Source organism: Morone saxatilis, unplaced genomic scaffold (assembly GCF_004916995.1).
Source record: "Morone saxatilis isolate NCDOM2014 unplaced genomic scaffold, NCSU_SB_2.0 Contig19, whole genome shotgun sequence".
NCBI lineage: Eukaryota > Metazoa > Chordata > Actinopteri > Moronidae > Morone > Morone saxatilis.
Window position 1 is genome coordinate 17762795 of NW_023339751.1, and position 16564 is coordinate 17779358.

A 16564-nucleotide genomic window follows, 5' to 3' on the forward strand; every position below is an offset into this window, starting at 1 on the left:
AAAATGAGAGATAGTGACGACATGCGCGCTATAATTGTCATCACTGGCCATTGGTACCAGGGGCAAGAAAACTATCGTTTGTCCGACCTTGTTTTTGTCGTAATACATTTCAGCCGACCTCGACATGTATAATCTTAGTGACCTCCGGATTGGCGTAATGGTGTATTCTGCGACGGAATAACAATCTTATGTATTACGTTTATCCTTTAGCCAGCAGTTTTAATATGATTCAATGTCGCCCGCTCTGGCCCCAGGGAGACTTTAACTATGGCCCGCTGTTCGCTAACTTCACGTTTCTGACTATGGAGCTGCAATAACCAGAGTCTGTTCCTCAGCGGGTGTGTCGCTGAGTGGAGGAAAATCTAGTTGAAACGTGAACGGGTTTGGGGTGAACTGTGGGCTTCGCATTTTATTGCTTCCTCCGTTCAGTCACCCCACTCCCTTTCTTGCCCGCTAGCTCGGGAACTACCGGGATCTACCGGAGGGACGGCTACGCTGAAGCTTACCTTTCGGTCTGACCGCCACCGACTACTGTGCTGCTAACTACTGTTGGCTGATGATATCACTCGGTGTGCGTGCTCGTGGCCTCTAACATTGCTAATCCTCGCCCTTCCAGCGCAGTGGAATAACCAACTTAATTACATGTACCATTATCAATTAACAGAGGCAGAGGAGTAAGACTAAACATTGGCACACTGAGCGGACATTAGGAGAAGGTAAGAGGGAAGAAGCCATCGCTAACTGCTAGTTGCTTATTGAAACTAGCGTGTGTGGAAAACTTTGAAAATACGAAAAGTCGCTTAAAAGAAAGAAGTAGCATACGAGTGTTAAGGGAAACGATCTAATCGTTTAGTCGTTAATGCGGTAATATAACCGCTGTACGAGTAAATTAAGTTGTATATTTAGCGTAAACTGACAGTTACAACAACCCAAAACATGTGTGCACAGAGCAGGAAGTAATACCGGAAATGATCAGTACGCTTACCCGTAGCACGTCAGCACGTTGTTTTTCAACTCTTTTTTGTTTTTTTTTTAACACATACACACAGGCTGAATACACACTTTCGGTGCACTTGTGGACATGCAAACGGAAAAGACTGATGAGGCTGCCACGCTTACCTTAGCGCCCCATGAGCAGCTTGGTTACGGTTGCCTTGCTCAAGGCACCTCGGCAGTGCACAGGAGGTGAAACTGCCCACCTCTTTCAGCTACCAGTCAGCACACTTTATATTTGTAGTCTGTGGGAACTTGAACCGCGACCCTCCGGTTCCCAAGCCAAGTTTCCCCACACTGAGTCCTTCCACGCTTGCCAAGTTGCTTGGCTCAGCTGTGAATATCCTGTATCATATTTGACCAAAAGTAAGAGGATGTGTTACTTCCAGAGAGTACTGCTTCAACACCATGGAGTAACCTTGGATATGTTTCCAGGGAAGGTTTGGTTTTCCGTCACAGCGTTGCTTATGTTTTGTTTGTTCCCTGGTTGCGATGAGTGCGCTGGCTGTTTTTGCTGGTTCATCATACACACCCACAGGAAATAGCAGAGGGATTATAGTTTTTTTTTTATAAACCTATTGTAGATACTTTTCAAGAACAATGTATAACTATTCGCTGTATATTCTTTGAACATGATATTTAAGCTGTATAAGTATGTGTGTGTGTGTGTGTGTGTTGTGTGTGTGTGTGTGTGTGTGTGTGTGTGTGTGCGTGCGTGCGTGCGTGCGTGTGTCTTTCTCTTTCCTGACAGTCACCGGTCTCTGTTCCTCATCGTATTCGTTCCACCAGCCGGAGCGCCAGGGAGGGAAAGACGCTGTCGGAGATAAACTGTGAGTTCATACACAAGAACATGAACAAATGCATTTTCAGTCTCCACAGAAATAACCAGAAATTAAGTCTTTTCAACTCCCAAATTCTCCGTCTATTCTGCATTGTATTTTTTGTTCTTTATTTTCACTTGTGTCTTCGTCTCTTCCTTTATCTGTCTCAGTTGGTCAGGTGAAGTTTGATCCTCCATTGAGAAAGGAGACAGAACCTCACCATGAACCGGTGAGTTAATGTGGCATATGGTTTGTATGGGCGAGTGCGCGACTGTTTGTTTGTGTGGTTGTCACTTCACAAGTACCAGCATGGCTGATCCTCACTTAACCATAGGAAGCACCCCGACCAGTCCATGGTGTTGTCAATTTGTGTTGAACCTAACATGAAGCCCATCCACATAGTTCACTCTGGTAGTTTCAAAACTGAGGCATTTTAAGTAAGGATATCCCAGTCTATGCCAGCCATGGTTCAAACATCTTTTAGTGGGTAGAGAAGAAATCAGATTAATGCCCATTCAAACATGGACAAGCAGGTTACTGTATGCTAATTTATTTAATTTCTTAGCCATAATGTTTTTTTTGTTTTTTTCCCCTGTAAGTCCTGGTTTGTTGCGTGCATGTAAGCTTGAGATTGTGGATACAAGCAGCCAAAATAAGTGTTCTTTGCAGAGTGTCTGGGCTCTCCTTTAGGGACAGGGTGAGGAGCTTAGAGTAGGACCACTGCTCCTTGGCTTTGACAGGCTGAAGACGAGGAAGAGGATGCCTCCTCGACACCTTCCTGTGGAGGAATTCTGGATGTGTCAAAATCGAAAGGGGCCTTTAAGTAGACCCAGAACATGCTGGAGGGATAATAATATCCACCTGGCCTCAATTTCATTCTACAACCTTGCGTCGTAAATGACAATAAAGTAACCTTGAATGCCGCAGTATCCCCCCTCTAAATGCTGGATGACGTGGCTGGGGAGAACAACGTCTGACCTATATTGCTTAGCCTGCTGCCACCAAGAGACAGACCTGGATAAAGAGCAGAAAGTGGATGTATCTGCGTAAACTCTAACAGTCTTCCTTCTTTCTTCGGCATGGTGTTGACGCTGACTGACAACCATACAGCAGCCTTTGACGCATCTCTGAAGCACTGCAAATATTAGATGTTGTACCCTTGCTTTTATTTGATTTATATATGCTGGATTTTGGCATAAAACAATGGTCATCATCAGTTTTGGTAAAAGAACTGGCCTTAAAAAACGGTTGAGCCGAGGCAGCTTATACTGATTCTCTAGGAGCTAAAGCTGATCGTGTTATCCGGCGTTACTTAACTGCTGAAATAAGTTTTACTCGTGAACAAATGGGATGGTGCAGGGTTCATGCACAACCACAGCGTCCTGTCAAAGCCCTCTGCTCCCTCCCTCCCACTTTTTCTGTCCTTCCTTTGCACTTGCACTCTTTCCACAAACACCCTTCTGTGTTCCTCCTCCCTTTTTTAAGTCGGCTTAGAAAATCCATCCTAAAATGCCTCCTTCTCTCCTCTCTCCCTCCTTGAACCCTGGAATAACATTATGATACATAGTCACCAGTGTAGGTCGTTCATGCAGATCATCCATCCACATTCAACCCTTTGTCCTTCAGTTTCTGTCCTCTCTTTGAAAGTCCTATAATAACACGCAGCCTCGCTCTGTCTTGCTGACCTGTGTTGTTCTTGGGTCTCTGACATTCGTCATGGCATTCTGAAATCAATAAATCATAACCACATTAATATTTTATTGATAACATAACTGTCGCCAGAAGGAGAATTTTGTGCCATCTTTGCTCAAAAAAGACTGGCAGATGCAAGGAATTAGCAGCTGGAGAAACTTTCCGCACGTTTAACCTCCTGTTGTAATATTAAACTAAAAACATAGCGACACTGGAACCTGGATTAAGGTAACATCTGGTCTTAATTCAGAAGAAATACTGCCAAGAACACCACTGGAATAAGACAGAGGCTGCTCATTTGTTCACTGAAGAAAGCTATACATAGGTCTCTATATTCCTTTTATATTATTTTACGCTAATGTAAGTTATTAATGTCTCTCCTCAGTTATGCTGATTTTAAACCCCAGTCTACACCAGTTTACTCCATCCCCCCTTCCCTCCCTCCCTCAATCTATACTCCCATTCATCCCCTCTTCTCTTCAGATTAATATTCCAGTATCTCCCTCCTTCTCTGTCTTGCTGATCCACGGACTTCAGAGCCCATATTGGCCTTAATCCATTTTTCATCTATCATCCTCTTTCTTGCATCCGTGTCCTCCCCGTTTCCTCCATCAGTCCAGGTTAATGTATTAACTGAGGTCTCTCTCGCTCTGTCTTGCTGACCAGTGTGAATCTGAGCCCTATCTGGACTGTGTTGAGGAGCTCTACTATACCGCAAGATCTAATCTGGTAGTACTCTTCTATCTGTCTCTCTCTCTTTCGACCTCTCCCTCTGTCCAGCTACATTGAGTTTTTTTTTCCTTTTTATTTGGGATTTGTCTTTATTTCTCTAACTGTATGCCTTCTTTTCCATCTTACTCTATCCATATTTATCTTTCATTCTTAATCTGTTTAAGAAGAACAAGTCCTTATCCTTCTTTTGGCTCTCTTGCTTCCTGAGCCCTTGCTGTCGTTTTACATGTATTTTTTTCATTTTCCAGAGTGCTAATTGTTTTGGCTGCTCTATGTCCAACATGTATTTCTGTTAATTTTCACAGTTTTGGTCCATCTATTCTGGTCCATCCATCTGTTTCTGTTCATGTTGTTCATCTTTTTCCAACTTTGGCTTTTGCCTCACTAACTGGTGTTGTAGTTGTCATGGTGATAAGAGTCCTTAGTGGTGGTGTTGTTCTTTTTGCTGTTTCGGATTTACATACAATACACACACTCACACAAACATTACAATCAGTCAAATCAAGTTGCAAATCTTTTTTTTTTTTGTGTTTTGTGTGTAAAATATACACAGACGAAGGTCGGAGGTCAGATTCTGTTAGCGCTAGAGTGCCTTGCTTAAAAACACTTGGGTTTGAACATGGGCATTCCTACTCCCAAAACTTAATACTCTTTATATCAATATTTACACACACATACACACTCGATCTTTTAATGTTTGCTGTATTGTACCTGGTATTTGTTGTGACGTATTTCTTGAAATTTCTCTCTACAGAATGTGTCTCTCTTCCGTACACTACTGCTTATATGTCCTCTAACCTCTTATGTCCTGTAGTTGACCAGAGCTATGAAGCCTTTCTGTGTGTGTGAGCGTGTGTGTGTTTGTCTGTTTGTTTGCAGTATGTCTTTTCCTCTGCATGCTTGTTGCATTCTGTCATTATCTTAAAAAAATGTTTTTGTGACACGATGCTGCATTCACATTGTGGCTTTATTTAATAGATGTCAAACCAGGTTTTCTTTAATTTCAGGCACAACGGTGCTAATCCCAGCTAATGCTGCTTATTGGACGGCACCTGTGCGTCACTGCTGCTTATTGTCAGGCTGCACTTTAATCAGCTTGCATCTGGTTTCGAAGGTGCTGCAGGAATGTAAAACTATGATTGATGAATCGTAATTATCCAGCACACATTCAGAAAGCTTTGTTGAGTTATATTGTTATATTTTTATATTTAATGTGTTCAGGACATACCTGACGTCACATAGTCTATTCATTGCTTAAGTTGTCTGAAGCAGTGGTTCCCAACCCAGGGGGTCGGGGTCCCCCTAGGGTGCCCAAAATGTGTACGAGGGGTCCACAGAACAATAACTAGGCACAGAAGGCCCGTCAAGTTCTGGATTTTTCCACACATCAAAGTGGTGCACGTGGGGCTGTAGTAAGAGAGATACTATGTATTAAAATTGTTTTTTTATTATTGTTTTTCCAAAATCCAGAAACACAAACTGTGTTTTTATCTGCTCTATCCTACTGCTCTAAGCCACGATTGTTAGCATGTCTGGCAAACTAGCTTACTACTCGCAGTACTAACTGTGTTACTTTCAAACCATGAGGATCATATTTACTAACTACATTAGTTAAACTAAACTGAAGTTAAATTAAACTAGCACATCCACTGTGTAGTATTTCCTCTTTAGATTTTAGCTAGCTAGCTACAGCTGATAGACTGTGCAAGCTATGGTTGACATTTTAGCAGGCAAAATTTTTTTAAATATTTATGTTTTTTCTCTTGCTTTTCTGTCATTTTTCTTTTTCTCTTGGAATACGGGGTACTTTCACCTCTTTGGGGCCTAAAATTAAACTCTTTGAGCTTGAGCTGGCCTCAGTTCATGTTCACACAGAGGCCATAACTTGCATGACAGGTCACAAGCCAAAGAGGCTGGGAAGAACTGGTTTAAAACCAACTTTTGTGTCATAACAACTAATCAGATATTGAGAAAAACAAGCAGGATGACTGCAGGTATCTACATGTGTCAACCTGCGATTCTTGCTACTACGTCTAATGATGATAAACTAGGTATTCAGCAATTGCTTTACTCTTTCCAGAATCATCTTACTGTGAGAAAGACTACCTATCTTCCACCTAAAATGTCATTTAATAGGTACCGTTTTTATTTTATCAGCAAACCTCTAATTGTCAAACATGCTCTTTATGAGAACTCTGAAGACAAAAGGGAATTGCTGTTGTGCCAAACTACCTCTTATTAGCCACAATGTGAAATCAGCTGGAGTCATATAAGTTCACTGTGTACATCTGTGGTTATGAATTACACTTTTTTGTGTAAAAAATTGCTGTGTTATTGGGGGTATTGTTATTTCTGCTACAAGGCTGCTACAACTATCACCACGGCAGCTACACTTGCAGCCCCTGCAGTCATTTGGCATTTGAACAGGGTATCAGTTGTAGTCACTATGTGTATGTGGTTTATTCTGGAACTTGGCCAAGATCTTCGGCCCTGTTTATGTCCCTGGAGAAATCAAATACGTAGCACATTTTAAAATGAGCCAGTTCTGAATTATTATGTCACAGTTGTAATGTAATTCGTTTGTCTTGTAGGACTTGCAGTTGGAGTATGGGCACGATTCACCAAGTCTACTGGGAGGAAACAAGTAAGTCTACTTGTTCACGTTTGTCTTTTTCTCAACTTTCTTTCCCCTTTTTAAACCTTCATCTCTTTATTTCTCTAATACATTCTTTCATTTACAGTTGCAGTTAGACTAGCAAAATGTAAGCTAAGTGTGTTTTTATGCTGTAGGTTTGATGATTTATTCATAATTGCAGCGTGAGGATGTTCTGTGAGCTGAGTGTTTGTGTGAGCTTTCTGCTTTCAAGCATGCTTTGTAAGCAGAAGGCTCAGGTTCAGATCAGGGGAGCAGAATGTCCTGACAAGGACTAAAAAGCATGTAGATTTTCAGTCTTAGTGAATACATTCAGACATCAAATGTATATATTTTTCTTCCTCTCATTGATCTTCTATTATATTCTGCTATTTATACTTTTCTCTTCACTTGTCCGACAAACAGAAGTCTTCTCAAATCTGTGGAGGAGGAGTTACAGCAGAGGTAAGTCAGACCCGTCTCACATCCTGATTCACCCAGGACTTCTTGATTTGCTGGTGTTCTAACCGTGCCCACCCATCAAACGATCGTTGCTAATGGCAGGACTAATCTTGGCCAATCACACGCAACTAACGCTGTTGTAATGACTTCAGGCTGTCACAAACTCTCAACATTTTGGATTCTTGTGGGTTGGATTTTCCCTCTGCGGCTTGCTTCACGCTTTGATGTCATCAGGAAAAAGGCTGTGCTTCATAGGGGCTTCCTGCAGGGCATGGCTTACACACACACTCTCATACTCTCATGTGTGCGTTCAAACACACACACATGCACGTGTAATATAGTTTTTTTTTTTTTTTTAGCCAAAGCTGCAGTGGGTGCCTTTAGCAATTTTAGTGGCAAGTCTGTGGAGAAATAATTTTTACTCGCCCCAAAGATAATGATGATCTTGTGCTTTGCTCTTTTCTATGAGACAATCTGATACGACAAATGTGTTTTCCTGAATTCTTTGGTCTACATGATAACAAAGATACAGAGAGTTTTCACATCTGTAGACAGAGGGTACACATCTGTCCAAATGTTTCCTTTTAGGGAGAGGTTATCAATGTGAATTGGTGTTTTACATTACTGATCTCTAGCTAATGCTAAATGAAAAGTATTAGACTCTGTAAGGCTGTTTAGCTACTCAGTTAAAATGTATTTGTTTTCTTTTAAGCCGCTCCCAGTTTTTATCCTTTTTTGTCTCCTTTGGTGGACAGAGGTAGTAGTACTAGTAGAATAAATCACTTATCTTGTTTCAGTCTTTGAGGTTTTATCATTATATTTCGTATTTCAGAAAATGTGCAACCATCAGTCAGTAGTTTGCAGACCTGAGTTAAATGCAGTTCTTGCAGTGCCCTGAAATATAGATGAAAGTGGCTTTTTCTTCCATAGGTGTTATTTATTCTGATGTGGCAAACACAACCATTCCCAAAAATTTTAGACCCAGGTCTGGTACCTAACTGTACGACCTGTTCTAGTTTCTCGTTTTGTCACAGCAGAAGAAAAAAAGATTAATATAATGTGGCATGGACTTGAAGGTTTAAGTATAAAGGCATAAATGTACAGTATATTCACTTTAAATGGAGGTTTCAAAAATGTCCCAATCTTGAAAAGTTGCCTATTAGGAAAAACATGCAAGATAGTATTGTACTGCAAGATAGACATGCTTTGTTATTACTGTAAATTCTCAAATAAAAGCCTATTTAAAAAAAAAAAGAAAAGAACAAAATGATGCAGTCTTAATAACTATGTATAGCTGTGCTGTGGCAGTCATATACAAAAAAAGGTTGGTTGCTAATAAAGGCCCAGGTAAAAATCTTGAAGAAGGAGCAAAATGACTTGTTATGTAATGGCTCCCACTGTCCAATGTCTCTTTTTTTATAAATATTTGAGAATTTACAGGATATAAACTGCAGTTAAGATGCTATGAATGTAGTGATTAGAGGTTAAGTCTGTTGTCGAGGGGTGTGTAGATCTGTAAGGACTGTATAGGTTTAAACAGTTTAGAAGTGTCTCTGGCTGTTGCCTGCTTTTTCGGGTCTGTAGGAATTATCGGACATCCACTATTTGATTGATTTTGTTGGAGGATTGGGATTCTTCTTTTGTTTGAATGTGTCCAGTCCTTTCAGATCTACCCTGGGTTCAAGGGTTAGAGGTAGTTTGTGGACCAGCTTCACTCAGATCTCCCTCCCCTTTCCCTCCTTCCTCTATCCTCTTCCTCCTCTTCCTCCTCCTTCTCCTGTTGTCACCTTTGCTTGCTCCCTTCCTCCCTTGACCTCCTCCCCCCTTTATGTTCTCCTTACCTCAACCCGCTATTTCTATTATCTTCCTCCCCCTCCTCTCCTTTCCTCCTCCACCCCTCCTATCTTCACCTCCTCTCTCCCAGGGGCCATGTGGCACACTTAGGGGATGATGAGGATGAGGATGATGATGGTGCAGATGATGATGAAACTCACACTCAGTAAGTTGTCTCCCAGTCCTAGAACTGGAAGCCTCTCCTTCCTCGTCTGCTCCTCCCTCCACCCAGTCCTCCCCTTGCTTCAGAAGGGGAAAGGATGAGGATGAGGAGTAAGACGAGGTGGAAGGCTTCCTGTCTTTGCCACAGTTTCATCCACGCATCTCTGTGCAGCACACCCCACCATCACGCCACATATGCCACCTGTGTTAGTGTGTGTGTTTTCTATGCCATTACTACTGTCTTGTGTGAAGTCTAATAGCTACTAACAGTAACCCTAACCCTAAAAACTCACCAGGAGGCTCTTAATACAGAAAGCTTTTTGGTTTATTCTTCAGTTATTTTTCCATTTTGCCTCCATGAATACACAGTGGCAGGGAATACCTTGAGCCATGGGTAGGGCCACACCTTTTAAAGAGTGCATTATAGCTACATTTAAGCCCAGCTACATATCGTATCATTTAATTTTCACTGGATTCTTGAAATATGAGGTCTGGGTGTAGTTTCAGTGCTTGGATAACTGATCTTCATGACCTTGACTTCCTATTTGCTGTCTTGTTTTGTTCTTCACTTGCATCGCCATCTGTGTGCCTCCTCGCTGTGTGTGTGTGAGTGTGTGCGCAGTCACGCTGCCTTCTGTCTTCTCCTGCCTCTATAAAACTGTTTATTGGCGTCCAGCCTCATCCCTCATTGTGTAAAAGCCAAATGTCTGCGGCGGACCAGAGTGTTCTTTCTTTTTCTTAGACATATATTTTCCACTGCAGTCAGAAAGGCCTTAGTACTTAGCACACACACACACACACACACACACAGTACATTGATTACAGAAATAGAAAGAACCTGAATCCCTAAGTTGATTGCGACCAATAGTCGTGTAAAGTGGAATCCTGGCTACAAACACGTTGAATGATGTCCAAACATCTGAAAAATGGACGCATTGTAGGTCCAAACTTGCACGTAAAAAAAAGTGCGCACTCTCAAATTGTCAAAGAGGAATTACGGTCAATTACAAACTACTTGTAGCTGCTAAGTAGCATGTTGATGAAAACAGAACTTAATTCTGTTTCTGTTCTCTGTTTTTTCCTTTTGATAAAGCCTAAACCAGTATTGATCCAGCTCCAGAAAATGGGTCTTGGACAAGTTTCTTTTTCTATTATCAAAGTTTTTACCAAGAAAGTTTACATTAATGGAGTGAGCCGTACATCTGTTGACCGCCATTCAACTGAATCACTCATTTTTTTTATTGGTGTCCCAGTATTTGTGTTCACTGTGATTGGCTGTCAGCCTCTGTCTGTTTTGATTTGTGTGCTCTGATTGGTTCTTCGTCTGTCAGTCATTAACAAGTTGCACATGAAATCTGTAGTCTGTAAGGCAAAATGGATAAAATCTCTGCAAGATAGTGCTGCTGTCAATTTAAAAATGTTTCTAAGTTTCTAAATTTAAATGAGAAGCAAATATAATTCAAATACTAAAAATATGTTACACTCGTTAAAATATTAACAAGACGGGTATAAATTAGCATAATTTAAGAGCTGTTGAATTTGAAGTATTGGAACATTCCAACAGAAATGTTTGCAGTATTTCAGACAACATTCGCTGTAATCGTATTTTCAGTTTTTCAGCACTGCTACTCTCAGAGACTTTACACATGCTCCATCTATAGTTGTTCTTAATGATCTGTAGTGTGGCAGTCTCACTTTGTATGTAGTGATTAACCCTATAAAGCAGTTATCTTGTGTCCGTCTCACTGTCAAACAGTGTCAGGCTATGGTTATACTTGTCATTTTCAAGGTTTCTTTTAACATCTGATCACTCAACATGACATTTTTAAGACTAGACTTTAATAGTGTTATTTTATTTCTTTTTAACTACCAGTTAGCATTTTTAGAACAAGTATGAATACTAAAAGATGTGATCTTATTAAATCCGCAAATATGCAAAAACTGCTTTAAAATGAGAAGTTAAACCATAGCCTCAGTGGTAAAATGTTGACAGTGTGTTTGTTTTCAGTCCCACTCTTGTTTGTAATAAATATCAGTTGTTAGTCGGTTTTTATGAGTGTTTTGTCTTCTCATTCTTCAGTAAATCAAGCACTATCATGAGGCCAAAGGTCCCACCTCCTCTTCCTCCCAAGGTATGAAAAACTGAATGCATCAATCAGCCACAGTCAATCATTTATCATTTGAGGATTCCTTTAAAAGTTCAGTTGTTATTTTATAACACAGTTTTCTTGAATTTAGTTTAATCTCACACAGAATATGAGAAATGAGCTCTTTGTCCTTCTCTACATTTTCCTCCAGCCCAAGTCCATCTGCGCGTCCCAGCAGCAGCAGCAGCAACAACAAAAACACGACGATAGCCAATCACACAGCGAGGACGACGGCGGAGGGGGAGGGACCATCAAACGCTGTCCAGTGCCAGAGACGCCGAGCCCGGCCAAGCCCGCCTCCAACGTCCCCCCGCGGCCCCCGCCCCCGAAGCTGCCACCCCACCGCCGCAGTAGCCTAGGTAACGAGAGCCCCAAGCGCACGGACGTCGAAAACTCTGCCCCAGAGGATGATGGGAGTTTTAGGCATTTCTGGGAATGGCTCCACACGCCTCACACAGAGGAGGAGCTGGAGGAGGCGTGGGAGGTGCTGAAGGAGGTGAAAGAGGAGCAGGAAAAAGAGGAGATAAAGGAAGAGAGTAAGAGCAGCCACTTAATAGATTGGTAGTGTCCACAGACCCTGTCGTCCCCTCCGATTGGTTGTGTGGTCTCCCATTAGTCAGTCCTCGTAGTCTGATTTCTTTGTTCCATGAGTCCATTAATAACAGTCCTTTTTAAATCTTTTTTTTTGTAGTTCCTTCCGTCCATCAGCTCTTGCTCAATATAAGTGTTTGTCATTTGTTTTGCAAAGTGTGATTGGTTGTTTAATCCAATCAATCAAAAGCTAGTAGTCTGCTACCACTCCCCTTCGCTTCCTAGGAGGAAGAAGGAAGAGGAGAAAACATTGTCCTGTCTGATCAGAACTCAATAACAACACATGATAGTGACAATAAGACATGATCGTGATGTTATGGTCTGTTTTTATTCACTTCGAATGCTAGTATGCACATAATGCATATACGTAATATTGATTCAGTCTCGTTTCTCTGTTTTTGATTAGTTTCACTTTGATTAAAATTTGGTCTTTCCTGTTCCTGCTTGCAGCTTTATAAATGTAAATTCCAAAAAGTAACTTTAGAGTTTCATTGAACAGTCAGTAGACATAAGAAAACCTTACACTAAGGCACTAAATAAAGAAATTACATTTACTTCTGAGGCAATTTTTCTTGTCTCTGACAATAAGAGACCAGTACATTGCAAGTATTGAAACACCAAAACAGAAACAAACCCAACTATAATTCCTTTCTGCAACAATTCTGCAAAAACTTTTAATTTCCATGTAAGCTTGGAACTAAATAATTAGCAGAAGCTAGTTAGTGTGCGCGTTACTTCTTTGCTCAGTAGATTGAGAGTAAGCAGGTCCTATTATAACAAGCACACATCGGTAGAGTGTTGTTCCCCAATCATGATGGGAAATGTTTTTGTCCACAGTCCCAGAGGCTAGCTATCGCAATAAAGACTTATTTTTTTACTATTTTATCAGCCAGCTCAAACCTTAGAGCAGGGCGCGCAGATTCGTTGACCACTAATGACCACCATCGAGCAGGTTGGATGTGCGCATTAACACCTTCCTGTGCTCATGACTATATTTGATCCTCTGTATTCTTCCTGCTAGCCTGCTCCCTCCTTCCCTCCCTCTCTGCTCCCAGTAGTTTGTTTGTTACTGTTTTAGTTTTGCTCTTATATGTCTTCAGTCCTGTAGATTACATTGTACTCATTAAAACCAACTATAACTGTCAGTGTGCAGCTAAGTCTATTTCTGTTTTGTCACTCATGTTTTTCTTCATACGGCTACATATTCTCATTCACGCTCTCACTCAGTAGGCTCTATTGGCATGACATTTGACATGTCGCCAAAGCACAGTTACAATAATGTTAAAGAATGTTATTATTAGTAACACTCGTACCATCTTAGTTTCTCTGTCACACACTGAGTTGTGTTTCTGTCGTTGTAGGTAATGGGCTGAACTCTCCACACAGTGGAGACAGGGACAGTCCAGCAGACAGACAGTCCACTATGCCCCCTAGTGTTCCCATACGGAAAGACAAGAAGGATGTTCCGGTAAGCACACTTGGCTCTACAGCAGCGGGGTCAGGGGCCCCTCCAGAGATCTTTGAGGAAGCTCCAGTGTGGACGTTTTTGCTTCTAGTGAACGCCTTACTTAAATTATTAATAATAGACATAATGCTGTGGTACAGAGAAGTCTGGCACTAAGGCGGTGAGGGGTCACGTCCTTTGTACTAGCAATTCTTACTGGTGGGTCAGGGTGCCACCCATTGTGGATGTTCTGAAGCTCAAAATTTGTCAAGTTTCGGAACAGTTGGAAGGAAATTTTGCCATATGCAGGAATTGTCGTTACTGTAACAGAAATTAATATGTATATTTATGTTTACCTTCAGCTTCATTATTCCCTCCTTGTCAAATCGTGTCTCCCTAGGTAGGATTCCCTTACAGTGTGTTATCTGAATCATTCATAATTCAGTGCTAACCGATTATGTGTGTCTGTGCGTGTGTTTATCTGTCTGTCCTAGAAGCCAATCAGTAATGGCCTCCCTCCTACACCCAAAGTCCATGTAAGTAACAGTCTCTTTCTGCTCTCCTTTAGAAAACTGTTGTTGTGAGTGGTGTTGTGCCGGGAAACAACAATTTTATCACCTGCTTCACACTTGGTTGCATTACATAGTATTTCTCAGTTGGTTCTCTCTATAGCAAGCCAGTGCAACATTTAAACTAAACTATTTACTCCTTGTGAAGACTTTAACAACCCTGGAAGGATTATTAAACAATCTATAGAATTCATCATTTGCATCCCATTTATTCGTCTCCTCCCGTTGGCAGATGGGTGCGTGTTTCTCCAAGGTGTTCAACGGCTGTCCTTTGAAGATCCACTGTGCCACTTCCTGGATCAACCCTGACACCAGAGGTAACCAATAGGAAACCAGATACAGTGTTGAACATCTGTTTACAGGGTGATGAATGTGGCATTAGTTATCAAACCACCCTGATTCTTGAAGAAACGTTTTGATGTTGTCTAATGTGAGCGGCTGCTTTGCTCTCAGAAGTGGTAAAATGTTTGTTTGTGTGTGCGTTTCAGACCAGTATTTGATATTCGGAGCTGAAGAGGGAATCTACACGTTAAACCTCAATGAACTGCATGAGACCTCGATGGAACAGGTGAGACTGGAGATTATGCTTTTTAAAATGTAAGACAATGTGGTTTCAACCTTCTTTACATTTTGGTTTATACTTTCTTGCTGTTATGATGCCTTCCAGTGGTAGTCATATACTATATTGTATGATGTATTTGTCTTTTTTTTTTTTCTTCAAATAGAAAAAAACTAAACATTCTTTGATGTGTGAAACTGTGACCAGTTATTTTAGCTAGTTGTGTAATGGTGCTGATTTGCTGCATGTCTCTCTACCTTTTATCTGCAGCTCTTTCCCCGGCGGTGTACCTGGCTATATGTCATGAACAATTGTCTTCTTTCCATATCTGGTGAGCTATAACATGTCTGTGTGATGGAATTGTGTGATAAAAGTTGACTATATAAATTGTTTTATTCCTATAACAGTTTTATACATCTAGTATCCAAAGTCAACATTATTCATTCTTTTCTTTTGGTCTTCTCTTTTCTTTTCTGTTCTCTTCTGTTTTATTCCATTCCAGGAAAAGCCTCGCAGCTGTACTCCCATAGTCTGAGCGGTCTGTTTGAACAGGCCAGACAGTTACAGAAGTTACCAGTAGCCATTCCCACACACAAACTGCCTGATAAGATGATTCCCAGGTAACTCTGCAAACAGGATGTCAAACTTATTGGACATGAAATGATAAAGTTCTATTTCTTTTTGATCCACTGAATTGCAATCTTCCATTCCTGTTAACGCATCTGTCTTTAGTCTTAGAAGATTTAAATAACTTTCAGTGAAAACAGAACAATATGAAGAATCTGTGCAACATGTTCTCAACACAAAAAAGCCTTTTTTATGTGACACTGATTTCCTTGTTTGTCTGTTTACAGGAAGTTTGCGGTGTCCAATAAAATTCCAGACACTAAAGGGTGCCAAAAGTGCTGCGTAGGTGAGTTTTAGAGGGAGGATTTTATATTTTTTGTGACTGGTAGTACTGCTTGTTTCATGGCTCTGCAATACTGCATGTTCAAGACTGACTTCTGTCACAATTAACTACATAAAAACGTAGCTTGATGTTATTTTTTTTCAAAGCATATGTAGAATATTACTGGTAGTACTTCATGTAAGTCTCATAAATAATTAAACTTAACAGTCAGTAAGAACGGAACACTGTAAAACCACAAAATGTACTTATTTTTAAAAGATAAAAACATCTCACAGGGAATTACGAGTATAATTCACACAAACAACGCTATTACTACGTCTTACCAAGCTACAAAGTGACTGAAAACTGTTGTTGTTTCCATGCAGTTCGTAACCCGTACACAGGCCATAAGTACCTGTGTGGAGCCTTTCAGTCTAGCGTCATGCTGTTGGAGTGGGTGGAGTCCATGCAGAAGTTTATGCTCATTAAGGTCAGTTTTTGCACTTTAAAACCTCTCCTACAAACATGACATGACAATGTTGGTCTAAAGTCTGTTTTCTAATGTTAAGAATTTGAAAATGTTTAAATTTAAGCTCTAAAATAATTAAAATATCTTTAAATATATTATTCAGCTATACTGTCAGTACTATTACCTCCTCCGAACTCAAGTACTACAGCCACAACTCTGTGTGTTCACCCAGTCTTCACAGAAGGTTTCAAGGGTTCGGGCCCAATCTGCTTTATTACCTCTATGAAAGTTTTTGTTCGTCTTTTTTGCAAGTTGAGCAGTTTCTTCACGCTGCCGTCTTCCAACGTCTCCCCACGATTTCATTTGATGCCCAAGCTATGTGCAGCCAGCTCAGTATTTCCTGTCTTCGCCAGAGTCGATGCTTAACTTTAATAAGTGCTGCTATCAATGGCGTTTTCTGTGGTTGTCCATGATGGGGAGTGTATGGCAGTTGAGCCGCAAAAAGTGGAGCGACGATTTGAATTGAAGAATTTGAAAACTGATTAGAATTGAATTTCAGCAAGACACCA

General features: G+C 40.9%; 1 protein-coding gene across 1 annotated transcript in view; it reads left to right on the forward strand.

Annotated features, from left to right (window-relative positions):
* LOC118329067 (mitogen-activated protein kinase kinase kinase kinase 3-like) overlaps positions 1 to 16564 on the forward strand; it is a gene marked incomplete in the record, with an annotated part of 40721 nt that overhangs the window by 20111 nt on the left and 4046 nt on the right. Inside the window, 15 exon segments of the mRNA XM_035663022.1 lie at positions 1745 to 1823; positions 1985 to 2043; positions 6830 to 6882; positions 7297 to 7335; positions 9257 to 9331; positions 11408 to 11459; positions 11626 to 12010; positions 13427 to 13533; positions 14004 to 14045; positions 14311 to 14395; positions 14567 to 14646; positions 14908 to 14968; positions 15140 to 15257; positions 15492 to 15550; positions 15913 to 16016. Of these exon segments, the coding sequence (XP_035518915.1) occupies positions 1745 to 1823; positions 1985 to 2043; positions 6830 to 6882; positions 7297 to 7335; positions 9257 to 9331; positions 11408 to 11459; positions 11626 to 12010; positions 13427 to 13533; positions 14004 to 14045; positions 14311 to 14395; positions 14567 to 14646; positions 14908 to 14968; positions 15140 to 15257; positions 15492 to 15550; positions 15913 to 16016 (1398 nt within the window).